Here is a 26,402-nt window from a genome sequence, read left to right on the forward strand (position 1 = left end):
AATGGAGAGATATGCTAAATTTTATTTCTGAATCCCCAGAGTAGCCCATATAGTCAGAATGACAGTCAGAAATTATGTCTCTATTTCAGAAATTAGTATCCACCACCAAATAAGTCAATTTCTAAAAGCCAAGGTCATCAAAAACAGATGGAATTTTTTGAATTTTTTCCCCCCAAATTCTACTTCCTTAGATTGTCAGCAAGGACCACAATGCTCTATCTTCATATTCATCTTCTCATTTACTCAGTCAGTCAATATGCACATTCTAGGCATTAGGTATCCCATAGTTGGCAAAATAGTCATGGCCTCCATAGAGCTTATGGTCTGGTTCCAACACAATATCTGTTACATACAACGTGTTGCATACATCTTAACTAAATTGAAAAGCAGAATCCCTCTGAAAATCCTCAGCGTGCTCATTTCTAAAATAAGGGTGAAGACCTTACATCAGCAGTTAACATAAACATTTTCTATCATCTGTGTATAAAATAATGGGTACAGGTAAAAGCTACAAAATTAAGGGGTGAGAATATTAACTTGATGACTAACAATCACGAATGATTGTTATCATCCAGTAATGTGAAAATGTGCAAAAATATACATCATAGAATATACTGTGTATTCTTTCTCATAATCCAAGGAAACCAGAGACTTTGCTAAAACCTGGAGCCAAGACATCCTAAAAATAATAGTGTTTAAAATTGGGATCAATGTCTTATTCATTGCAGTCAAAACTCCATAAACAGACAATTCTTAAGAGGCTCCTACCACAAAAGAACTTGTTTACCATGAAGGAAAAGGGCCTTTTCTTTTCTCCAAGTCACCTTGATGAACTCTAAGACCACACTGGATGCCAGCACTCTCCTAAGCTGCTGGCTGCTTCCATATTTGCTTCAGTCAGAAGGGCAGGGCTCCCGGGCTTCAGGAAAAAATGCAAACCCACAAAATTATGTAAAATGTCAGAGTCCAAGTATTCAGGCCTACTGTGTTATGAAAATTATGTGAGTCTGCATGCCCACTGGCTTTTGAATGGCATCAGCAATGTGTGGTATGAATCCAATTTCTTCCAGGACTCTTTGGAAGAGCTGAAGCTGGTGGTGAGAGGCTCGCTGATCCAGGTGGCCAGCCTGCAAGACTGCTTCCTGCAGCAGAGCGAGCCACTGGCCACCACAAACACAGGTGTGTGTTCTCAGTCCGTTTGGTCACCTCCATCAATAAACCCCCAGGCCCGTGATGGGCTGGGTCCTATCATTGAAGAAGGGTGGGCTGTCAGCAGGGCAGTCTATAGGATGTGTCTATAGAAATCAGGCTTTCGTGCCAAAGTCCAGGGCAAGAGGTATCTTCATCGCACTTGTGTTTGTATAACTCATAGGAATTTGGACTAACTAGAGCAGTGGCATTGTTATCATTATTTTTTAGGTGAATTAGATGAATTTTACCCCATGTTAAATTCTCATACCCCGAGTTTTTCATCATGATAATTCTCTGGGAAATTGTTTGGCTTTGAGTCACTGTAGAAATAGCTGTCACTTTCTGATGCTCCTTTCCTTCCACTATTCCTACAGGAGACTTTAATCGACAGTTCTTGGGGCAGATGTCACAACTAAACCAGCTCCTGGGAGAGGTGAAGGATCTTCTGAGACAGCAGGTAGCAAGCTGGATGGACCATCAGAAAAGTCCTATAACAGAGACGTTCTCTGTTGGAGCTGATGGAGCTTCAGGCCTGCAGAGGCAGGGAAGGTCCTGGAGCCAGCCCTCAGGTGCCCCATGCAGCCTGCCGCCCTGGGGCTCTGCTGGAAGGGCTCTGAAAATGGGGGGCCGACGGGTGATAAACACACCAGGGCTCCAGGCAGAATGGGAGCCACCCAGGGCTGTGTTAACACTCCTTTAGGTTCTGTTTAACAGTTTGCCACTCATGGATTCTTTCATTCCTGGATTATACATCAGGTACTCCTTTTCCATCTTTTTTTTTTTCCCCTTCCCATTTCTAAAGGTCAAGGAAACATCATTTTTGCGAAACACCATAGCCGAATGCCAGGCTTGCGGTAAGTGCTTTTCTAGTAACTGGCATGCTTCTGAGTTGGACAAGCAAATGCGGACTGCTGAAGGGCCTGGGTGGGTGAGGCTCCGCCGGCTGCGGTTTGTGGAGGTTTGGCACCGAGGTGGAGGGAAGGGAGAAGAAACTCACCGGGAAGCTGAACCACATCCTGTATCAGCTCTATTTTCTTGGTGGTTTAGCAGCCTGGGGATGATGGTTTTTGTCTAGGTCCTCTCAGCTTTCAGTCTCCAACCCCCAACACCCTGGTGCCCGTGGCTCCCGCGGCGTCCCCGACACCCCCGGTGCGCCGCTGTGACTCCAGCCCGTGTTTCCGCGGCGTGCGCTGCACCGACACGAGAGACGGCTTTCAGTGCGGACCCTGCCCCGAGGGCTACACGGGAAACGGGATCGCCTGCTCTGATGTCGATGAGGTAAGCACTCAGCTAGACAGAGCGGGGCTCCCTCGGTATCTCATACAGCCTGCGGCTAATGGTGAGAGAAGCCAGGTCGATGACTGCCGGCTGAGTTGGGTTGTCCTCCAAGCCACATAAAAACGACTCCCTCGGGAATCTTCAGAGACCCATGGGTGGTGGGGAGGAGGAGGCGCGACCTACGGTTGTGGCCGCCATCATTGTACCTCCTGTCTGGGCTTCCCACCGCGGTGGTTCGTGTTGCTGCAATGCTGAGATTTCAGCCTTCGACTCTACCGCTGATTCTCATAAGCAGTCTCTGGGACTTCTGTGATTTTTTTTGTACACTTGTGAATGTGGAAAGGGAACGATCTGGGTAAGGGTGTATTTTAGGGGTTGCAACTGATTTCTTCAGGCTTCCTCAGTGGAGGAGTGAGAGGAATCTCAAACCAACAAGACCTTTTGAGGGGGCCCCATAACCTGTGAGTAACCAAAAGTGCCCAGAGAAGGAGCCAGAAAGACATGTACGGCAAATACAGGCTGTTTGGCCAGCTGGCAAAGCCTCTGACAGAGATTGTTTCAAGACCATAGTTATCCAATCACTGGTCCAGTCTCAAGTCAGTGTTCATAGTGAGTGGCAAGGCTGCCCACAGCATGTGCCTTTGTCCTTCCATCAGGGCAGAGGAGGGCTTCCCTGGTGGCTCGGATGGTAAAGAATCTACCGGCAATGCAGGAGACCAGGATTCAATCCCTGAGTCAGGAAGATCCTCTGGGCAAGGGAATGGCCACCCACTCCAGTATTCTTGCCTGGAGAATCCTGCAGACAGAGGAGCCTGGCGGATTATAGTTCATGGGGTCACAAAGAGTCGGACGCAACTGAGCAACTAACACTTTTACACTTTCAGGCCAGAGGAAGGCTGGAAGGAGCTTAGCTTGTGTACATGCATCCTACAAACTTGTGGTAGCCCACAAGGTAGTAAGCAATTAAGATGATCTCTAGTTATCCCTCCTTTGGAAGAGCATCTGCACATGTTTCACAGAGCTGCATGTGGTTCTTATCTGTGAACTGGAATTTTCCTTCTTGTGAAAGGGCAGGAAGTGGTCATGTTTTTTACATTAGTTGAAGTGGTTTAAAAAAAAAAAAAGAAGAATGAATCTCCTAGATTGTGAGAGCCTTGGAACAGCCATGAGCTTGATAGGGTACAAAGTCAGGAACAGCCCCTGATGAATCACATCTTACTGAAGAAATGACAACTGGCTTAATCTTCTCAAGGTCTTTTTCTTTGAGTAATTGCTTTAATAATGCCTTTGGACTCAATGGCCACCTGACAAGTGGTCCAGGAGCACTTTTCTCTCCCAGACGTTTTTAAATTCCAAGTTAGAATATCAGGGAGTTTGCCCTGGGAGGTAGACTGGTTAACATTAGGACCCTTTACACTCAGCTGTGCTTCATTCTATACAATAGCGAAGCTCACAACAAGGCAGCTTCCAGGCCGTGTGTTTCAGGGATTCTGTGAGTCACTATGAAATTGGAAGTCTTTATTGCCTTTGATCATTTCAGCCACCAAAAAATGGATAGTTAAGTGATTCCACAAGTTTGTGCAAAGAGATGAATGGACGTTTGAGCGTGTCTTCTCCCTGTGGCTACAGACTGAATTTTTGTTTCTCTCTAGTGCAAATACCACCCCTGCTACCCTGGCGTGCGCTGTGTAAACCTGGCTCCTGGCTTCAGATGTGATGCCTGCCCGGTGGGCTTCACAGGGCCCATGGTGCAGGGCGTTGGGATCAATTTCGCCAAGACAAACAAGCAGGTGGGCTGAAGTGGTGGTCTTTTGATCTTTAATCACCAACAGGAAACCTTTGGTTGGGTCCCATCTCTTTCCATTCCACAAGGGCGTGTGGAATGTCCTCAGGCACTATGGGCACATTAGCAGATTTTTCCAACTCATTTCTGAATATATGTGTCCATCAAGGCTGGTGAGGAGCAAGCTAGTCAACTGGGATCATCGAGTATCTTTAGAAAAGCAGTGAAGGAGGTAAAACTGGATGTGTGGCTGGATCCAGGCTTATTTTGTTGGTAGCCATTTGAACGATTAGTGACACAATAACTTAAGAACTGGGGAAACAAATAAAAGCTTTGAAAACTTAGGTCACTTCTATACAGTCATTGTTGCTGATCAGAAGCTGTTTTAGAGATGAGAGGATTTCAAGAGTAGAAGTAATCCCCTGAGGAAACCCTCTTTCTTCTTATATCAGCTATAAATTGCCATAAAGCTCTTGAGCAGTTTGTGACAGTCTCCATTTATTTCCCGATGTTCTACTATATCCTGGTCATTATTTAACTGACTGACTGTGAAATTCCTTCTGATGTATTCAGCCCTTAAAAATGGTTGGTCTATAAATATATTTTACTGCCTTAGGGAAATTATTAGCTTTGAAGAGGACAGAGGTTCATTATTTCCTAGCTGCCTATCAAAGAATTCTAGAGGGCATCATTTTTTAGACTGGAAAAAGGAACCAAGCTAGACACACAGGGATGGCAAGAAGTCATTAGAGTAATGACCTAAAGCTTTACTTCCTCTTCTGTAAAGACAGAATCATCAAGACTAAGCCAAGGGAAACAGACAAAAAGAAATAGAAGGTGCCTTATGTAAGCTAGGAAGGAGCCTTTCCAGTGGATTTCCAGTATGGTAGAAGGAACTCAAGTCGAAGGGAGCCAACTTGCTAACATTTAACAACAAATTTTAATGCATGACCAATATCAAAAGAAATACAAGGAAATGTGCAGATTCTAGAAACAAAGTGGGAACTCAGAATCAGAGCTGTAGATGGAAGCTGATGCCACAGCAGCTCATGGGAGATAGAAGATGGGTATAGGCCCTCCACGTGGGAAACTGGGGTTCTTGCACTATGTGGGTATAGCAGATACTTTTGAAAAGACCTAATACCCCTAAAGAAAGCCAGAAGCCTCAGAGAGCTACCCTCCTCATTACAAGGAGATGAAAAAACTTCCCTAACCATCCCCCTGCAAATCAACAGGAAGCTTGTCAGTTTTGGGATATGGTTGACAGCAAATCATGGTTCCCCACAGCAAATCAAAGTTCCCATCTTGTACAACATAAAGTTGTGAGCTCCGAATCTGTGTTATACATAGAATGCAGAAACAATCCCCCAAATTGACATAAAAACTAGCCTTAGGGCAGTAAAATCCCCAGGGCCCTGGCTGATATCACTTTGTGAAGAGACTCCAAAACTCAGGGCCCGTGGGACACCCTCAAGCAAAAGCAAGGCCACTAAGGATATACTCATAAACAAAAATGTAATTTATATAAAGAAGCTACCCTGAGGAGATATGACAAATATAAAATGAGTTCAGAAGGAGAAAAAGGAAAAAATAGATACCATAGTTCAAGGATAGGGAAAAGTGGAAAAAAATATATAGTCAGGTTTGAAAAAATAACCAAGTAAAATTTGTTCAGTGAAAAATATAATAACTGACATCAAAAATAAAATAGATGAGCAAAACAGCTAGCAGGGGATTTATTATCTAGAAGGCATATCTAAGGAAATCATTTGGAATATAGCACAGAGAAAGAAAAATATGGAAAACAGGAATGAGAGGTTAAGAGTCAAAAGAGATTAAGAAAGTCCAGTATTTGTTTAAGTGTAGTTACAAAGAAAGAATAGAAGGAACAGGAGCAGAGGGGAACTGAGGATTTTTCAGAACTGAGTAAAGATAGGAATCCTTGGGTAGAAGTGCATGAGTCCCAGGCAGGGTAAAGCAGAACCTTCCTGAGGTTGTGGCAGATTAATTATGTTAAGTTTCTGAACAACTTTAAATACCAAGGAGTCAGCTATCACTTGGAATTAGGTTGAGCCCAGACCAATGCAAACACAGCGAGATGGCGAAAACAGTGCTCTGATGACCAGCCACTCTGAAAGTCCGTGTTGTCACTTCAACCAAAGATGTCAAAACAAAGCAAAATGTATTTGCCTGTCTACTTAAACAATGTGCCTCTTTCAACTCTTCTGCACTAGGTCTGCACTGATATAGATGAGTGTCTAAACGGAGCATGTGTTCTCAATTCTATCTGTATTAACACTTTGGTAAGTATGTTTCATGGCTCTTGTTATTGATGACCAGTTATTAAAACAAGTGTGTATCTATAAATCATAACCCCAAGGCAGTAGAGAACATATGGGCATAATATATTTGATTTGCAAATGAGGATAAAAGTTTGTGCTGAGTGGCTTCCCTGGTGGTCCAATGGTTGAGGCTCAACACTTTCAATGCAGGGGGTGCAGGTTCAATCCATGGTTGAGGAACTAAGATCCTACATGCTGTGCAGCATGGCCAAAAAATAAAAAGTTTTGTACTGAAAAAGTTTTTACTGTAAGAGTAATTGATAAGTAATTTTTTATATAAGAATAACTTTATAATGGAATTCTCTGACAATCCAGTGGTTAGGACTCTATGCTTTCAACGTTGAGGGTACAGGTTCAGTCCCTGGTCTGGGAACTAAGATCTCACAAGCAAGAGGAGCATGTCCAAAATAATAATTTTCAAAATGCCAACCTTGTTCTTTATCATCTTTCAAAGTTGCATTGTTGGGCTTTTGGATGAATGTTTATTTAATGAAATATTATCGTTCTTATGTGTTTTAAATAGAAAGAGCTTCTTAGTTTGTATTAAGAGTTCAGTATTCCAGAATAGGCATTTTACTGGTGACAATTCCCAAATGGTATTCATTGTTTTTACAGAACTTCTCAAAAGTCATTTGTGTTAAATTAAACTGCTTAACACTTAGGGGTCTAAATTTTAACTCTTTGGAAAAGGGTTTTATTTCTGGAAGTTCCTGTTGATTCTTTCCAAGATGATAGATGTAGCAGAGTAGACTGTCAGGAAAGAACTAGTGGCTCCAGCTATTGCTGCTTCTCTCTTCCCTGGTGGTTCAGCGGTAAGAAAAAAAATCCACCGGCCAGTGAAGGAGGTATGGGTTCAATCCCTGGGTCAGAAGATCCCCTAGAGAAGGAAATACCAACCCACTCCACATACTCTTGCCTCAGAAATCCCGTGGACCGAGGAGCCTGGTGGGCTACAGTCCATGGGGTCGCAAAGAGTCGGACATGACTGAGCAACTAAACAACAACATCACTGCTTCTCACTTACTGTATGTTCCTGGGAAAGGTTTTTAATCTCCAGGTTCCTAGTTTCCTTATATGTCAAAGCATTTTATAAATATTGCCATTTATTTTAATCCTTACAACAATCTGTCATTAGGCACTATCATTATTCCCATTTTACAGCTCAAGGAGCTGAGGCACAGTAAAGTTAAATAATTAGGCGAGGACCACACATCTCGTAAGATGTCCAGTTTGCCTGCAGAACCGTTTTAATTCACAACACTGCCTGCTAATATACTGGGATTTACTGCTTCTTAGCTTTTTACCAGGAGAAAGCTAGTCTGCAGAAATAGATCTGGGAGACACCGACATGAAGGTAATAACTAAAGCCACCGTGGGAGAAGAAAAGTAGGCAGTGGAATTGTCTAGAAAGTAGAACTGTAGAGAACCTCAAAAATAAACAACTACACGAAGGAAGATGAGCAGAGAAGCAAAGAAAAGGAGAGAACTGACCAAAGGCTGTGGTCCAGGGAGGCTAACAGACCAAGAAATATCATTGGCGGGAATTTCCTGGCAGTCCAATGGTTAGGTCTCTTCCAGGGCCCAGGTTCAATCCCTGGTTAGGGAACTAAGATCCCATAAGCCCTGTGGTGCAGCAAAAAAAAAAAAAAAGGAACTTCCCTGGTGGTCCAGTGGCTAAGACTCCAGGTTCCCAATGCAGGGGGCCTGGTTTCTATATCTGGTCAGAGAACTATATCTCACATGCCACAACTGAAGATCATGTATGCCACAGCTAAGTCCCTGCACAGCCAAATAAATAAATATTTTTAAAAAATCACTGGAGAGCATCTATTGCACTTAGTGATTAAGCAGTTGTGAGTGACTAAAATCACTGAATTGTATACTTTATTTGGTGTCTTTCATGGTATGTAAATCCAATCTCAGTAAAGCTGTCTTTAAAAAAAAAGTCAGGCCTGCCTTGGAAGTGCTATCCCAATGGAGCTGACAGCTCATTTGCCAGGTTTCTTCCACACCAGCCCACCTCATCAAAAATCCTCAGTGCTAGGCCACTGACATTTCTCTGTCCATCGCTTGATTGTTTTTAAAAATGAACATTAACTTGCCTTTTAACCAAACCATATCCTTTGTCCCCAGAGTAAATTCTCTCTCTCCGCCTCCCAGAACTTCATTAAGGTTTTCACCCCTTTCCTCCTCTTCCTCCACAGTGGAGCTGGCAAGACCACGTGGCTCACCGGCCAGCCTTCTTCTGCCTTTGGTTCTATTCTCACATGTCTCTGTGGCCGGCTGTGGCTTCCAATCTGCTAGTGTCTCCCTCAATATTCACACGATGTTATAAGACACACACATAACAGAGGCAGGCATGGGGCTCACTTCATCCTGGCATCATCAAGCCCATATACAAATAGACACCATCATAGGCCCTTTGCTCCCAGGTCTGAGCCCCCGGCTCATTGTCTCGCTTTGCTCCTTGCAGGGATCTTATCGCTGTGGGCCTTGCAAACCAGGGTACATCGGTGATCAGATGAGGGGATGCAAAATGGAAAGAAACTGCAGAGATCCAGAACTGAACCCTTGCAGTATGAACGCCCAGTGCATCGAAGAGAGGCAGGGGGATGTGACGTGCGTGGTGAGTCATCTGCTACTTGGCTTTGTCGTTTTCCCTCTTCCCTTTGAACCACCACCCCTCTCTGGTTTCTGCTTCCTTCGGAGTAAAAGTACTCAAAAACGAAAGCAACTCCATCAAAATAAATGAAGGATGTGGTCGTAACAGAGTCAGCGGAAGTTTGTGGGGAGCAGTCTGAAGTCACGTAACCATCAGCCACCTTTGCTCTCTCTTGGCCAAGGGGCAACACCATCTTCTTGGGCATGTTGTTGATGGAGCCCCAGCTCCCATACACCCTCTGTGGGAGGCTCAGGAGGTGAGCCCCAGGACAGGGGGGAGACACCTTCCCTCAACTAGTCCTTCGATAAGCTGCTGGTTTACATGAACACACTGCCCTTCCTCATTGTCCTCACTCCGAGGACATCCAGTTTCCAAGTCTGGCCTAACGCTCTAGGAGATGAACTGCCCTGGGAGTAAACCCTCCACCTTCCACAGCACCTGCTGTTCTCTGCCTGCCTCTGCCAGGCTCAGGAGGAGCTCAGTGGGTGCTCACTCTCCTTCCCATGCAGCTCCCGGCCCAGGAACCGCCTGGGGAGGGGAGGCCGGGGAAGAGGGCAGGGCAGGACAGCCTCACGAGGGTCTCCCACCACTCAGGTGTGGAGTGGGCCCTTGGTGAGGAATGGAGCTTGTTACTGCCATCGGTCCCCAAACTCCCAGCCCCGGAGTCCTGGGGCGGGAGTGGGGGTGGTTCTAGACATGGCTAAATAATCTGTCTTCAGCTGTTCACTTCCTCCTTCCTCCCCGGGGAGCCAGGCCCCTTAGAGTCTGGTGTGGCAGTCAGCCTGAGCAGCAGGATGGATTCTGGGAGACTTCTCCCTTCTTCATACCTCGGACTTCTTTACCTTTTTGTTCTTAAAATTTTCTACTATGAGCATATCGCTTTCAAATAGGAAGAATGAGGAGAATCAAAACCAAGTTAAAGAAATAACTGTAATACCATCCCCTCTCTCCAGTGGTACAAGTAATTTGTACAAGGTACTGACAAGGGAACGAGCTGGGTTGAAGGGGGAGAAAAAAAACAACAATTTCTTTAATTCCTATCAATGGGGCATGTTTATTCCCATTGAGAGGTGAGCATATATCTATGTTTAAATCCTCATCTTTTGTGAACAAATTAATGACTCCCCTGGGATGGTGGGTGATGGGGCTCTTAATGTGTTTTTGAATTTGTAATAAGGCACAGTGACAGATGGTGAAGGATTAATACACTTGGAGTGACTACTAAAATAATTTAATCTGTCAGAAAATGGCTCATTAAAAACGTATTTGTTCCTAGAGGAAATTTTTTCTTCATTAAAATGAGTCAAGGACGATACCCCCATGGCTGTGCTTTGCAGGCCTTCTAAAGGCCCTACTGAAACAACTGAATGGAAATAGGGGTGGTTATGGGAGGGGTGTCTTTGGAACCCTGCCTTCCATGTGTCTGGCTGCAGAAGAGGGCTGCGCGTGATTGAGAACAGACAGGCTGCAGCCAAGGAAGTCTCTGGTCTTAAATCACCTTATTTTGATTAATGAGGGCAGGAAATTTAACATTAACTCGTGTCAAGTTTCTTTTCCCTTGGCCCTGACTCTGTTCCCCAGACTCTTACCCCACCTCCCTCCCCCCCACCTCCCTGGTTCCTTGTCACTTTCCAGGCCCCCTTGTCCCTTGTTCCTTCTTCTGTTCTGCCTGTCCCTTTGGGCGCCTATCCTGCTCCTGGGCTGACCTCATACCCCGGACACCCTTCTGGAAGGATTGCCTTTCTCTTAGGTATATCATTCATTTTTTAACCAGGCCCACTAGGATATGGATATGAGGGGGAGAACTCATGTTAACCAGATACATATGGCAGGAGACATTGAACTGGGACAGTCTTGAGTTCAAGTCCCAGCCCTGAGACCTTGGGCAAGGGACTTCACTGCTCTAAGTTGACTCTTGTAAAATTGGGTAACGATGACCTTGCACCATCACTGTAAGGACTGGAGAAAATGCCTATACAGTCTGGTCAGGAATAACTGTTACTTTAATGCCTATTCTACTAGCAATGAAGGCTTGCCCTCAGCAGCTGGTGGTGGCAGAGAACTTGGGTGGACTTTTTCAGAAAAATAGAGAACGCACAGACCTAGCAATGCACCTGTGGGAACCTTCTCCTGTTAGAGGATATGAATAGAGGTTAAGCACCTTGGGAGGTTCCCCGTGTGGTGAGACTTGATCTAGAAGACCATTAGATACAGAGATATGGCACCAGGATGATAAGCAAAGTGCCTCAACAGCCTCTCTCCCCATGTGTGCATTTATTTCCACTGGAGAATGTTTTGACAATAATCCAAAATTACAAATATTAATACAAATAAATACCCTTGGAACCAGGAATTTCACACTAAGAAACCAGAAGTTCAAATGTACTAGAATTTGTCACATGTGCAGAAGGACAAATGTACTAGAATTCTTTGTGGCAGCATTGTTTGCAATAGAAAAAGTTTTTAACAACTTGACACCCACCAGTAGGGGACTGGTTGAATTAAGGCACATGCATTCCAATTTGGAGAAGGCAATGGCACCCCACTCCAGTACTCTTGCCTGGAAAATCCCATGGACAGAGGAGCCTGGTAGGCTACAGTCCATGGGGTCGCTAAGAGTCGGACACGACTGAGCGACTTCACTTGCACTTCACTTGCATGCACTGGAGAAGGAAATGGCAACCCACTGCAGTATTCTTGTCTGGAGAATCCTAGGGACGGCAGAGCCTGGTGAGCTGCCATCTATGGGGTCGCACAGAGTCGGACAAGACTGAAGTGACTTAGCAGCAGCATTCCAATTTATGGATAATACATCTGTGCCCATTAAAAAGAATGCCACAAATCTACATGCAGTGATATGGAAAGAGTCCCAAGATGTAATGTTAATTTTTAAAAATCAAGGTACAGAGTAGTATACATGTGTGCTACCAGTTGTGCTAAAGGACAAGAAAAAGGAAAAGAATATGTGTTTGCTGGTCTCTGCCCAGCATGTCTCTGAAAGTATTCATAAGAGTGGATTGCCTGGATTCCCGAGCCCTGGAGCAGGAAGGAGCTCTCACTCTGCCTTTGTATCTTTTGAATTTTGAACCATTAGACTATGATATTCAAAACACAGCTTAATAGTTTTAAAATCCTGCGAACAAAGCCTCCTGGCTCTGGGCCCTCCCTCTGGGCCTGTGCACAGGAGCAGAGGCCCTTGTCAGCCCCAGCCTCCCACCAGGCTCAGCGCCTGGGCTTATGACAGGCTTTCTCTTCACAGTGTGGGGTCGGCTGGGCTGGTGACGGCTACATCTGTGGAAAGGATGTGGACATTGACAGTTACCCTGATGAAGAGCTGGCGTGCTCTGCCATAAACTGCAGAAAGGTGAGGGGGACGAGCAGGAGGAAACACACACAAGCACGTAGGCACACCCGCTCTGTGGCTTTCCAAAGCCACATCTTATATGGGGGAGAGGTTCTGTGGGTTCCATTCAGAATTGTATTTTTAAAGTACCTGCACCTCAGATGTAGCAAAACAGCCACTGACAATAAAGTCAGATAGGTACAGAGTGTTTTGAGGTCAGAAAGAGTTTTTGACTTAGATGGAGATGGGGTGGGGAAATGGAGAGAAGTTGGTAAAAGGATACAAACTGTCCATTATGAGGTGAATAAGATCTGTGGATCTAATGTAGAACAGGGTGACTGTAGTTAACACTGTCTTGTATGCTTGAAATTTGCTAAGGGTAGAACTTACATGTTCTCAGCAAAATAAAGATGGGGATAAATATGTGAGGTGACAGATATGTTAATGAACTCAATGGAGGAATCACTTCACAATATATACATGTATCAAATCATCATGTTATACATTTTAAATGTCTTGCAATTTTGTCAGTTAAAATACCTCAATGAAGCTGAAGAAAAGACAGACATAGATGTCCCCCTGAGCTTTGTTTCTCCAACTTAGGACAACTGCAAGTATGTGCCAAATTCTGGCCAAGAAGACGCAGACGGGGATGGCATTGGAGACGCCTGTGATGAGGATGCTGATGGAGACGGGGTCCTGAATGAGCAGGTAGGCACCTGCTTTGCTGGGAGGGCCTGTGAATGGCCATGTACCAGAGATGGTGGAAGAAAGTCCATGAAGTTCACTGTTTATATGAATCATCCCAAATGTCCGTTTCCACGCCTGTGTTTCCACAGCACTATAACTTTTTATTCTAAGATTCCAAAATGTTTAAAATACAAAACTGAGGAGCTTTGACCTCCTGAGGTCTGACATCTCATGCCAGTGGCAGGGGGGTGGGGTGGGAGGAGGTTAACTGGCATCCACCATAGAACCAGGCACACACAGGGTCTCAGTAAATGTCGGTCTCGGGATCCTTTAGGATAACTGTGTCCTGACCCACAACGTGGACCAGAGGAACAGTGACAAAGACATCTTTGGGGATGCCTGTGATAACTGCCGGAATGTGCTGAATAATGACCAGAAAGACACTGACGGGGATGGGAAAGGAGATGCCTGTGATGACGACATGGATGGGGACGGTGGGTTTGCCTCGCTTTGTCTTTTCCTTGGGACCTGTCTGTGCTTTTCTCCTTGTTCTCTCTTAGGAGGAGGAATAGAATTACTGATTCCGAAGGCCTTCCTGCTCTGGGTGGTTCTACATGGCCTGAGCTTGGGGGACCCCAGGTCCACTTATTTTTGTCTACTTATTTCTCCCATGTTTAATAACTTTCATGCTCCAGGAACTCTACATCATTGCCAGAAGCTGTAGGAATCCCTTCAAGCAGTGTCTTGTCAAGGCTGTGTCTTTGTAGGACATTTGTCTTCTCAGACTACAGCTTCCTCCCTCCCACCGTCCTTCTCAAGCCTAAGAGCCCTAGAAGTGGAAGATGGAGGGAGAGGGGCGGAGCAGGGTCAAGGGCTGCAGCCCCAGGTCAGGCTTCTCATGCAGAGAATCAGGTCTTTTCCCAGAGAGTGGAAAGGGCCATCATGCAGGTGGCTGCATCAAACAGCTCCAGGGTCCACTGAAAAGCCTCATTCTTTGGTCTATGTGAGTAGCACCCTGGAGAACAATTCTAGAGCTTCTCAGGCCATGAGGAAGGACATTGGTTTCTGTATAGCTCCCATAAAACATAGATGACTGTCATCAAAGTATAGGCTGGATCTGGTCATTTCTGAAAAACATATCACATCACAGGACCTCGAAGGAATATCCTTTTAGAAATACACTATACCCACCAACACCCTACTCCAGAAAATCAACACCTCTCTAAACTGCAACTTTACCTTCTATAAGCCTGACAGCTGGTAAACCAACTCAGCGAAATGAACAGAAAAGGCCTTGAGTTGTAGCATTTGCATTTCCATGATGTAAATACCACTCCCACCATCCCTGGTTCCAAGGTACCAAGAGGAGATGACACAATTGAACAGGAAGCTGGGGAGAAATGGGTGTGAGGGGCCTGGCTCCAGCCCACCACTGCCCAAGCCCCGGGGCCCTGGTAGTAACAGACCCACGAGATCCTCCCTTCCCAGGGTTGGCCCTCCTGATGCCTCCTCTGGTCACAGTGATAGCCCTCGACACCTTGGACAAATTCTAACTCACTGGATAAATGCCTCAAGTCACTGTTCGTTTTTGAGCCTCCCACAATCCATTCGTTGATGTTTCCTCAAGATAACTGCACCCCTGGAGAAGGGAATGGCTACCCACTCCAGTATTCTTGCCTGGAACATCCCATGGGCAGAGGAGCCTGGGGGGGGCTACAGTCCATGGGGTCACAGAGAGTTGGACATGACTGAGCATGCACACACAGCAGATAACTGCTGGAAGAGGTGCTGCTCTCCGAGGATGGCCTAGGCAGATGCCACTCCCCACGTGCTGGCCTGATCACTACAGCATCTTAAAGTCTGTGCTCCAGACCTTTCTGTGACGTTCGCCTGACTCAGGGAAGCATTCCTCTCTTGTAGGAATAAAAAACATCCTGGACAACTGCCAGAAAGTTCCCAACCGTGACCAAGAAGACAGAGATGGTGATGGTGTGGGGGACGCCTGTGACAGCTGTCCTGAGGTCAGCAACCCGAACCAGGTTAGTAGGACCCAAGGGAAGCCAAACCCCAGGCTGAACGCCCCGGTGCAAAGAGGCATGTTAAGACCAGCATCTGGAAGAACCCAGCAGAGCCCACCAGCCCCGTTTGCTGCTGCTGCCTTCCTCCTAACAGCAGAGGTGATACGGTTGTTATACGTAGGCCTGGAGGGGATGGGAAGGACACTTCAGGACATCTGGGGCCCTCTGACTCATCTCACAGGCTGTAGAGTCCCTCTGAGGTCAGTCATAGGAGTCTAAGGATGCCCAGAACAAGTTTTTTTTTTCTGCTGAAAGGAAAATGTAATGGAAATTAACCATGGGGAGCCTCATATCCCTTTTTCATCCCCAAACTCCTGTGTATGGACATTTCAGATTAGGTTCAATCAGCTATGTGCAGTTTCTCTTCTTTCTCCTCCTTCCTGTCTAGATCCTTGGGTGTGATGTGTCACGTATTTTGAAAGCTCTGGGAAAGGGTTGTCAATGTTGCCCTCTGACTCACTCCCATTCTGGCTCCATTCCAAAATGCAGAAGCAAAGCAAAACCTGCTTGCCTCATCCTCGTGTCTGTGGTTGGCTCCCTTCCGACCCGTGCCAGAGGGCCGCGTCTGCACCTGCCACCACACTGCCCCGGCGCCCTTCTCCAGTCAGCTCATCTGGTGTGTAGGCAGCCCATCCTTGGAGCTTGATATTTTGGAAGACTTTTTTGAAAATTCAGCATTGTGCCTACACCAGTATGGTGTTGTCCTTTTGCAGTTTGCACCACCCCAATTTCAAAGAAATAATTCCTGAGATCCAGTGATGATGGGCCAGGTCTGCCTTCTCTGGAACATTCTGTGCAGGCCTAGGGATAAATAACGCATTCTGTTCCCTTTGCAGTCTGACGTGGATAACGATCTGGTTGGGGACTCCTGTGACACCAATCAGGACAGGTATGGCACGTCTCCCAACTGCATAGGACCAGATGAAAAATCCAGAGAGAGTTTTTTCTCTCAGAGCTTTCTGCTACTACCATGCTTTGGGGGCTCTCTGGGTAGATTGAGTTGCTAGAGGAACAATAGCTCTGTCTTTAATTAGGGTCACTGCACCTCTGTGGATGGGGGAGTTGACTGTATCAGGAGGGGCCACAAGGCACTCAAGCAACTGAGACTCCATCACAGGAGAGGCAGTGCGGCATCCCTTGTTAGAGATGGGCTCTGGAGCGACACACCTGGATGTAAATCCCAGTTCTCCACTTACAAATCAGCTAACCTTACACATCAGCTGCCTCTCTCTCTGTGCCTCCATTTCCTCATCTGTAAAATGGAGATAAAAATGGAATGTAGCTCTTAGGACTGTTGTGAAGGTTGAGTTAATTTTATGGAAAGTACATATCACAGTTTCTGTTACATGGCTGTTAGCTCTTTTGCTACTTTATATTCTTTCAGCTCAGGGAAGCTTCACCATCATCCCCAAATAGAGAGCTGCCAGTTTGCTGAGAGATCTTTGTGATTTCATTGTCTCTGGAATTTTTTCATTCAGTTTTCTTTTCTTGGGTGGAATTGTTCTATGTAAATGAATGTTGTCAGCCCTTCTAGTCCCACATGGGTGGAGACCTATGTTAGGACAAAGAGCTGGATCAGATGCTATAAGAACATCAAAAACATAGACATGGGCAGCTCTGCTAGAGGCACCTGCAGTCCGAGACTCTGGACCCTGTCATCTCCGTAGAGAATCATAGGAGCAGCAGGACAGGGATGAGGGAGGGAAAGGGGTCTGAAAGGCAAAAGGAACAAGGTAGCTTCCCTCCTCAACCTCTCCTTAGAGGCTGCCCTACAGCCAGCAACTCTGAAGCCCAGCCTTGCACAAGGATAGATCCTGTCAAGCCTCATGTCCACCCATGTGCTCCGTGTCCTTGCTGCAGAGTACACACTGGCTAAGTGAACTTCAACATACTTCTCAGTCTGAGTCTCAATTTCTTCATCTGCAAAGTAGAGATAATTGCATGTGTCTTAAAAGTAATGGTGCAAATGAAAGATAATGTGGGTAAAGTTCCCGGCGCAGTACTGGCCCCTGGGTGACCTGCAGAAAATGGTAAGTGAGGTATTATTGTTCCTGCAGCGTGAGGAGAGGCGAGTCCGTGACAGGCTGACACAGGACATCTCCGTTGTTGAGTGGAAGGTGGGACTGGGACCCTGACAACTTCCCTTGGTGATGAGCATCACGAATGTTCCCTGTTGCAGGTCATCCTGCACTCTGATTGCCATCTGAGTGCTTTCTAAAATATCCTGTCCCACCAGCCTCTAGAATTTGCCTAAAATAAATGACTCATTTGCTACATTTTAATTCCTACAGACTTGAGAACAGAAACTTCTTGGTTTTGCATAAAAACGTTCGGGGCTATATGGCATGGCTGCTGACGGCAATAGCTCAGGCTTACGTTTTGGAAGACAGCCCTGCCACAGGCCCAGGAATCCCACTGTCGGAGCTGACCTCACTTTTCTTGGGTCCCGTCTGGGAAGCGTGGCCTGAAGGGCATGCGCTGGTCCCTGGCCTCCTTTTCCCATCCCATCGTGGGGATAGTTGCTGGCCCAGGATGGGCCAAGGGTAGAACTGGTGAAAGGAATATCTGCTATAATCCCGAGTAGCCATTGGAGGCCACTATCCACTCAGGGAAGCCTGGGGACAGGGCACATCTTCCCTTGGTGGCCGTCACGCCTGGGAAGAAATTCGGACTCAGAGACTGAGAAGTATGTTGAAGTCCACTTCTCCTTGGGCGTTCACAGCTGATGCTTCTCGGGGCTACTGGCCAGGCATGGTGAAGAGTATGAGAAAAGGGCACCATAGGGCCTCCCAAGGGCCAGGCCCCTGGGAGTGGTTTTTCATATATGAAAATGTAATATGCCCTATTCTAATCAGTCTTCAGTCTTCAAGCCTGCGAGGTAGGCTGTTACTGTCCACATGGTGCAGAGGGGGATGCTGAGCCATGGAGCGCCAAGTGGCACGTTGGGGCCACGTGCAGGTGCACGGCTGAGCCAGGACTCTCGGCCAGCATTTCAGTGCCCCTGCCCCTCCCTCTGTTCCTCTCCCAGAGCCTCTGCCAGGGATCGCAGTCGTGCCAGGGACTGGTCACAGAATCACAGAAATTGACCCTTATTTTGAATGGAAAAGATCTATTTGTTTCAACAGGTTGGGAAAGTAGGAAATGGTCTCTGAGGCCCATAAGGCAGCCTTATCTAAGGACCTGTGAAGTCGCTCAGTCATCTCCGACTCGGTGACCCCAAGGACGGTAGCCTGCCAGGCTCCTCTGTCCATGGAATTCTCCAGGCAAGAGTACTGGAGTGGGTTGCCATTCCCTCCAGGGGATCTTTCCAACCCAGGGATTGAACCTGGGTTTCTTGCATGGCAGGCAGATTCTTTACCATCTGAGCCACCAGGGAAGTTTGATTAAAGACCAAGCCTGGTTAAAACCCCAAACCCAAACTCCCCCCCCGCCCCCCCGGAAACTGGCCTCCTGCTGTCCTCTGCTGAGCTGTGACGTAGACCCTCCCTCCTTTCTCCCACAGCGACGGAGACGGGCACCAGGACAGCACAGACAACTGCCCCACTGTCATCAACAGTGCCCAGCTGGACACTGACAAGGATGGAATTGGTGACGAGTGTGACGATGATGATGACAATGATGGCATCCCAGACTTGGTTCCCCCTGGACCAGACAACTGCCGGCTGGTCCCCAACCCCGCCCAGGAGGACAGCAACAGTAAGTGGGCTCGGCCCAGGGATCCCTTCAGCCAGGCTCACAGGGGCCCACCTCTGTCAGGGCCCAGCTTCTCCGAGCAGCCACAGCTTGTGTGGACAGGAGACCCCTGGGAGTCGCCCATCTCCAGCTGTCAGAGAAGAGCACAGCCCTGGGCTGAGACCACATGGGGCAGGGAAGCAACCAGGTGCTCCCCCTTGGGGCGTGCCCACACCTTTCACCAGAGTCCCAGAGGGAGCAGGAGGGAGAGGAAGCCAGGGCAGCACAGGCCGGGGTGGGGTTCACAGGCTCTGGCACCTGCAGGGGCGAGGTATGCACAGAGCCAGAGATGAGACGGCAGAGCTGTGAGCACGGTGGTAAGCGAGCCCATGCCAAGTGTGCAAATTCAAGTTTTAATACTAATGCCATCCTGTTAGCTGGACAAGACACTTTGGGCAGAGTCAGCCTAAGGGTCACTGTAAATTATTCTGAGAGAGTGTCTGGTGACCATAATTTCCCTGCTTTTTATGTGTCATAGTCCAGAAAGTACTGCAGACATTTGCTTCTGTAAGGTCAGACTTAAGATCCACCCACTGGTGAGATGCCTGTCCTAGAGGACACCCAGGGTTTCTTGTCAGGTCAACTTTGAACAGTTACCCTCACTCTGCCGCTGGGAAGTCCTTCTGACCACCTCTCTCTACGCAGGTTGAGGACCTAGCCCTGGAGCTCGGCTCTCTTTTGCTCCTGTCACAGAGGGGGTGGCGTGGGGGTGGTGGGCATTACCCAGCTCCCCTCCTCCATTTCTGCAGGTGACGGAGTGGGAGACATCTGTGAGGCAGACTTTGACCAGGACCAGGTCATTGATCGGATAGATGTGTGCCCAGAGAACGCAGAGGTCACCCTGACCGACTTCAGGGCCTATCAGACCGTGGTCCTGGACCCTGAAGGGGATGCCCAGATCGACCCCAACTGGGTGGTCCTGAACCAGGTGAGTGCCACAGGGCTGGCGATGGCTCAGCTTTGCCTCTCAACACAGGGTTTGTTTTTTTTTTAACTAATTTTTATTGGAGTATAGTTGCTTTATAATGTTGTGTTAGTTTCTGCTGTACAGCAAAGTGAATCAGCCATACATACACGCATATCCCCTCCCTTTTGGCCCTCCTTCTCATTCAGGTCTGAGTAGAGTTCCCTGAGTAGTTTCACACAGTATCACTAGTGTGTCAATGTCAATCCCAGTCTCCCAATTCCTCCCCCCAACACAGGCCTTTCTGAAAGAAGTGGGTTATTTAGAGGGTGCTGACCGTGAGCCAGGCGCTCTCCCACATCACATTTATTTCCCACAACAGTCCTGTTGACGGAGCACTTTAATTAGCCTCATTTTACAGACGTTGAGCTCGAGTATTACAAAGCTTGAATGATTACTCATGGTAGCATGGCAGGTAAGCAGCTGAGATTGCTGGATTTGGGACCTAGGCAGTCTGACCCTAGACCCATGCTCCCAGTCTCTGCAGCAGGTGCTCCGGTGTGTTCACCTCCTTCTGGAACTAAAGAAGGCAGGCACAGAGAGGCTTAGTAGATTTTCCATAGTCACCCAGCAGGTCACCTTCAATAAAAGCATATGTATGCATTAATATACAACATTCGTTTTTCTGACTTAACTTCACCCTGTATAACAGGCTCTAGGTTCATCCACCTCAGTTCAACTGACTCAAATTTGTTCGTTTTTGTGGCTAGAGAAACGGTTACTGGTGAACCTATTTGCAGGGCAGGAGTAGAGGCACAGGCATAGAGATTAGACTTGTGGACACAGCGAGGGAAGGAGAAGGCGGGACAGAGAGTAGCCCTGGAACATATATTACCATATGTAAAGTAGCTAGGGGGAAGTTGCTGTATAACACAGCTCAACCCCATGTTCTGGCCCCCTAGAGGGGTGGGAGGAGGAGTCTGGGGTGGGAGGGAGGTTCAAGAGGGAGGGGACATATGTATACTTATAGCTGATCCATGTTGTTGTATGGCAGAAACTGGAGAAGGAAATGGCAGCCCACTCCAGTACTCTTGTCTGCAAGATGAGGGTGGCGGGCTACAGTCCATGGGGTCGCAAAGAGTCGGACACAACTTAGCGACTGAACAACAGCAACATGGCAGAAACCAGCACAGTATTGTAAAGCAATTATTCTCCAATTAAAAATTAAAAAAAAATTTAAAGCGTATGTTCTCTACTTAAGAGTCTGTTGAATCAATTCAAGTGACAGTTTTAGCAAAACTTTCTACTCAGCATCGAGGTTTTGTTTTGTTGAAAAGTGCATGCTTTCTTTAAGCACATAACAAGATAGAGCAGTTCTTCAGATGATGAAATCTTTACATGGAGCTCAGACATCACTGACTCATCGGTGATGCCTGAGAATCTGAGCTTCCTCGAGCTTATTCCATCCCCTCTGAGGTTAATCTTAACTCCTGCATTTCTCTCTGCAGGGCATGGAGATTGTGCAGACTATGAACAGCGATCCCGGCCTGGCAGTGGGTATGTCCAGGGCCTCAGTCACCACTTGTATGGAATTCACTCTTTCCTGCTCCCTGCGTGGCTTGTCTGTTTTTCTCATCTGCTTTGATCTTTACAGGGTACACGGCTTTTAACGGAGTTGACTTCGAAGGGACCTTCCACGTGAACACCCAGACGGACGATGACTACGCCGGCTTCATCTTTGGTTACCAGGACAGCTCCAGCTTCTACGTGGTCATGTGGAAGCAGACAGAGCAGACATACTGGCAGGCCACCCCATTCCGAGCTGTCGCGGAACCTGGCATTCAGCTCAAGGTACTCGTCTCCCTTTCTTCTGGGCCCTTCACCCTCCTTTTAAATTCTGTGTTCTCCCATATGGCATTTATTCATTAAGAAATTGATGCATTTGTGCTCAAATCTGGGAACTCTGGAGCCCATCCAGGGGGCCGTGCCTTCGCCTCTCTGTACTAGCTGCATGCTCCCCTCTGGGTGAGAACGTCAGACCCCAGAGGTGGAGAAGATTTAGGAATACATCTTTGGGCACACTTCCCTTGGAAACTGACTAATGTGTTTCCTCGGGGTGGCCAACTTCGTACAGGAGGGCTGGGAAGCTACATCCGTCACTCCTGCTGGGAGGAAAGGCAGAGCTCAGCCCTCTTTGGCCAAATGTGGAGAGCAATGGGACTTACAGCAGGGAAAGCATGGACCAAGTTAGTGGAATACCGGCCAGTGCTGATTACTGAAGGTTGGGGATGGCCACAGTAGAAATGGCATTAAAGTGTTTACGCCTTGTGTCCAGATTCAAGGCCGCCAGGTTGTACCCATGAATCCCGACCCCATCACCACCCCAGGGATACGGGATGCAGGAAGCACGGTCTGTGCATCTAAGACCTTGCTCGTGTCATTGTCCAGGCCGTGAAGTCCAAGACGGGTCCAGGGGAGCATCTCCGCAACTCGCTGTGGCACACGGGGGACACTAGTGACCAGGTCAGGCTGCTGTGGAAGGACTCCAGGAACGTGGGCTGGAAGGACAAGGTGTCCTACCGCTGGTTCCTGCAGCACCGGCCCCAGGTGGGCTACATCAGGTAGGTGCTGTGCCCCCTCCTCCCACATCTCAGAACCTTCACTTCCCTGAGCAGGCAGCTCCCAAGGGCGAGCCAGGACCTCAGGCTCCCAGGAAAAAGGTAAGAGGAGGACACCCCGCTCAGACTGGCCACCTGGATGGTAGGGCCACACTGGGGGGTAGAAGGACCTTCTGTGGGGGAGGCCTGGGCACCAGAACAGTCTGCCCTTCTAACCCATGTGAGGCGAGACTGACTCTCTCATTCACCCTCCTGTATGGTCCCTCTGGACCCTGTATCATCACTTACCTCAGCATTTCATGCTGCAGTGAGTCCCTCATGGTCTGATAAACTCCATGAGAGCAGCACCCGTGTCTCATTTTATCTTGGTCTCCCCTGTGCCTGACACATACTACCCTCGGCATGAACTGACCCTCTTGTGAGCCCATGTTCTGCCTTATTTCCTCGTGAAAATGTTAGTTGCTCAGTCAAGTCTGACTCTTTGCAACCCCATGGACTGTAGCCCACTGGACTCCTCTGTTCATGGGATTCTCCAGGCAAGAATACTGGAGTGGGTTGCCATGCCCTCTTCCAGGGGATCTTCCCAACCCAGGGATCAAACCCAGGTCTCCCACATTGCAGGCGAATTCTTTACCATCTGAGTCACAAGGGAAGCCCTTGGAACTTCCCTGTAGGACTGTTTAAAGGAACAAACACCTATTCTCAGAAGCTAGGATGTCTTAGAACCACATCTTTGACATGTAGTCAATGTACTTACTTTCTCATTCCTCAGACTTACAGATCCACACCAGCTTATGTAGCACTTCTTTAGGAAGGGGTGCTGATTGCATTTTCCTGACCGGGGCAGGAAAGCTACCGAGTGGAAAAAAGGAAATCATGAAAGCTAATTCATACTTTGTCTTTCTTTGAGACTTTACATCAAATGTGATGGCTGTCTACAGGGAGGTTGTCATGTTCTCAGCCCTATTAAGCTGCATGCCCCTTTTTTATAACATATTTTGAAATGCCACCTCTTTCATCCCAAATGAAGTCATAGAAAATATTACCTACCTGCATGAATTTAAGGATCAATCTGATCCCTAGTGGAGAAATAAGATTTATAACAAAATCGTGTAAGTGCTTGGACACAAACATAGAGAACACACAATGAGGTCGCTGCTGGCCCGTGTACCTAGAATCACTGCAGAGGTGATGTCCTGCTACAGATCGTGTGTTGTGGACACAACGTGGTATTGCCAGCAGTGTTGTGAATTTCTAAAATAATGAATAGCTACAGAAAAGGACAAATATCGTATGATACCTCTTATGAGTGGAATCTAATAAAAGGGTACAAATGAACTTTTTTACAAACAGAAGCAGTAGATATAGAAAACAACCTTATGTTTACCAGGGAGGGGAAAGGATAGATTGGGAAGTCAGAATTGACATATGCACACTCCTGTTTATAAAATAGATAATAATAAGGACCTACCGTATAGCACAGGGAACTCTACTTAGTACCCTGTAATGTCCTTTATGGGAAAAGAATCTAAAAAGAGTGGATATATGTATAACTGATCTACTTTGCTGTGCAGCAGAAAGTAAGACAACATTGTAAATCAACCATACTCCAATAAGATAAATAGAGAACAGCTTAATTTTTAAACAAGACAATGAAGTACAGTTGACTTGAACAATTCGGGGGGGGTGGTTCCCAGACCTGCAATGGACAAAAATCCACAGATGCTCAAGTCCCATGGTTGGCCTTCTGTATCTGCGGTTCATATCTGCAGATTTAACTACCCGCAGATCATGTAGTGAAGTAGTATTTATGGGGGAAAAAAAATCCACATATTAGTGGGCCCATGCAAACCTATGTTGTTTAAGAGTCAAGTGTACCCAACAGTTGATCAATTTACCCTGGAAAAAAATCAGTTGATATTAGTGCAAAATTACTTGATATTCACAACTGAGTTGGGTTTTAAGCCCAGATAACTAGAAACAGGCCAAGGGTCTGTTCCTACCCAAGGGTCTGGAGGAGCACCCCAAAGGTGTCTGGATGCAGGACAGGTTTTCATTGTTCTCTCCAGGGTAAGCCACCCAACATCCCTGCCTTCTGCCACTAAATGCCATAGTGACAGCCCAAAATGCCCCCCACATTTCTAAAATCCTGCTCAGGGAATGCTGTCCCTCCCGAGGAAAATCGTTGTTCCTGGATCCCACCAATTGAATGATATCAGTCAGACCTAGGGAAGAGCAGTGGTTTTTAAGCATGATGTCTGGACCAGGTAACTCACTGCACAGTGAAGTCATAAAGCCTCTTGGTCCTGGGTTGTATTGTGCTTTCTGACTCATCAGCGAGGACCCATTGAGTTGGACTCGGTGCCCAACCTCATCTAGGCCTTTCAAGAGACAGAAGAAGGGCAGATGTGGACAGGTGGTCCCTGACCTCATGGATCTCCCAGTCTAGCAGAGAAAGGGGGAAAGAGCAGCCGGAAGCACAGTCCAGGTCCGAGAAAAGTGGAAGATGAAACAGAGCAAAGACGTAGGTGGCCAAGAAGTGGGACCCCCTAAGTCTTCTGATGGGTGTTTCCCCCTGACCTTGGTTTGAAACCCACTCCGGCTGTGTTGTCCATAGGGTGCGATTTTATGAAGGCTCTGAGTTGGTGGCTGATTCTGGGGTCACCATAGACACCACCATGCGTGGAGGCCGGCTCGGCGTGTTCTGCTTCTCCCAGGAAAACATCATTTGGTCTAACCTCAAATATCGCTGCAATGGTAATGTACATTCTTGTTACTGCATATTATTACTACTAGGGAAAAAATCAAATAATGCCACCTTACTGTATAGCACACATCTCTCCCAGAAGCCGAAAGTCATGCCACATATTCCTGAAATCTGAGGGTCCCTCTGTGATCCAAGCAAAAGGCAGATCTCATGTTTCCTATTTGATAGATGAGGAAATGGAACCCTGGAGAATTAAACTATTAAACTGCTTGGCTTAGGACATAGGGTTCTGTGAGAGATGGAGGCAGATTTAATTGAGAGGCAGCCTTCATTTTCATATAGCTCAAACATAATCATAAACTCAAAACCCATTCTGCCTGCTCATTTTCTTTTGGCCTGTGAATGACGCTCCTGGGCTTGAAGCCAACAGTTCACAAAGCAGCCTGAGGTAGAAAATGGCTGTGGGGGGGTGGGGGGGTGGTTCTTTGGGGGCTTGTTGGGCGGGCTGACAGCGACCCCTACAGGATGCCTCCCAGCTTGAGATGTGCTAGAATGCGGGCTGGAGGGAGCCTTCCTAATGCCCCTGTACCTGTCCTCCTTTGCAGACACCATCCCAGAGGACTTCCAAGAATTCCAGACCCAGAATTTTGATCGCCTGGATAAATAAATGGAGGACGCAATCCGTAACTGCTTTTCCAAACACTAAAGTCATATATTTTTTAACTTCCTACAACTTTCTTTGTATACAGTGTGGCTTTCTTTTTGCCCACCCAGATATACCAAACTTCTTATATGAATGTGGCAATAAAGAAGAGATAATTTCTAAAAACCATGTTACCCAGACATCACTTCCACGTGGCTCAGGCTTTGACAGGCTCTCTGCTGTTCTCTGCGGAGTCCACAGACAATTGCCAGGGGATCTTTCTCCCTCAGTCGTGAGGTTGACCGTGTACATCAGTCAGAAGGCTCAGGCCAAAGGTCTCACCTTCTGTTTCTTTCACAGAGAAGCCTGACAGTTCCATGCTAACCTCAGCAGCCTCCTTATTTGGGGTAAGGAACCTCAGAAACCCTGCT

At 47.2% G+C, this 26,402-nt stretch overlaps 1 protein-coding gene and 1 long non-coding RNA gene across 7 annotated transcripts in view; one reads left to right on the forward strand and one right to left on the reverse strand.

Moving 5' to 3' along the window:
- THBS4 (thrombospondin 4) overlaps positions 1 to 26,157 on the forward strand; it is a 268,357-nt gene extending 242,200 nt beyond the window's left edge. For 5 of the 6 annotated variants that reach the window (XM_081506027.1, XM_081506025.1, XM_081506024.1 and 2 more), the window contains 19 exons: positions 1,071 to 1,179; positions 1,566 to 1,648; positions 1,994 to 2,045; positions 2,267 to 2,469; positions 4,122 to 4,259; positions 6,487 to 6,555; positions 9,068 to 9,220; positions 12,516 to 12,620; positions 13,203 to 13,310; positions 13,624 to 13,783; positions 15,210 to 15,328; positions 16,204 to 16,256; positions 18,870 to 19,063; positions 19,849 to 20,027; positions 21,512 to 21,560; positions 21,658 to 21,854; positions 22,452 to 22,624; positions 25,239 to 25,378; positions 25,934 to 26,157. In XM_081506027.1, coding sequence (XP_081362153.1) covers positions 1,071 to 1,179; positions 1,566 to 1,648; positions 1,994 to 2,045; positions 2,267 to 2,469; positions 4,122 to 4,259; positions 6,487 to 6,555; positions 9,068 to 9,220; positions 12,516 to 12,620; positions 13,203 to 13,310; positions 13,624 to 13,783; positions 15,210 to 15,328; positions 16,204 to 16,256; positions 18,870 to 19,063; positions 19,849 to 20,027; positions 21,512 to 21,560; positions 21,658 to 21,854; positions 22,452 to 22,624; positions 25,239 to 25,378; positions 25,934 to 25,995 — 2,346 coding nt within the window. In that variant the 3' untranslated portion in view covers positions 25,996 to 26,157. Of the gene's footprint in view, positions 1 to 1,070; positions 1,180 to 1,565; positions 1,649 to 1,993; positions 2,061 to 2,266; positions 2,470 to 4,121; positions 4,260 to 6,486; positions 6,556 to 9,067; positions 9,221 to 12,515; positions 12,621 to 13,202; positions 13,311 to 13,623; positions 13,784 to 15,209; positions 15,329 to 16,203; positions 16,257 to 18,869; positions 19,064 to 19,848; positions 20,028 to 21,511; positions 21,561 to 21,657; positions 21,855 to 22,451; positions 22,625 to 25,238; positions 25,379 to 25,933 lie in introns of all 6 variants that reach the window. The other variant, XM_081506021.1, reaches the window with a different exon arrangement.
- On the reverse strand, positions 20,386 to 24,854 carry LOC145512333 (uncharacterized). Its single transcript, XR_014058479.1, has 3 exons — positions 24,625 to 24,854; positions 23,379 to 23,473; positions 20,386 to 20,642 (listed from the first exon to the last, which is right to left on the reverse strand). It is a non-coding gene; the product is annotated as an uncharacterized LOC145512333 (long non-coding RNA).
- Positions 26,158 to 26,402: the final 245 nt, after the last annotated feature.

The sequence above is a fragment of the Giraffa tippelskirchi genome, chromosome 7 (genome assembly GCF_054371585.1).
Source record: "Giraffa tippelskirchi isolate mGirTip1 chromosome 7, T2T-mGirTip1v1.2.pri, whole genome shotgun sequence".
NCBI classification, from domain to species: Eukaryota; Metazoa; Chordata; class Mammalia; order Artiodactyla; family Giraffidae; genus Giraffa; species Giraffa tippelskirchi.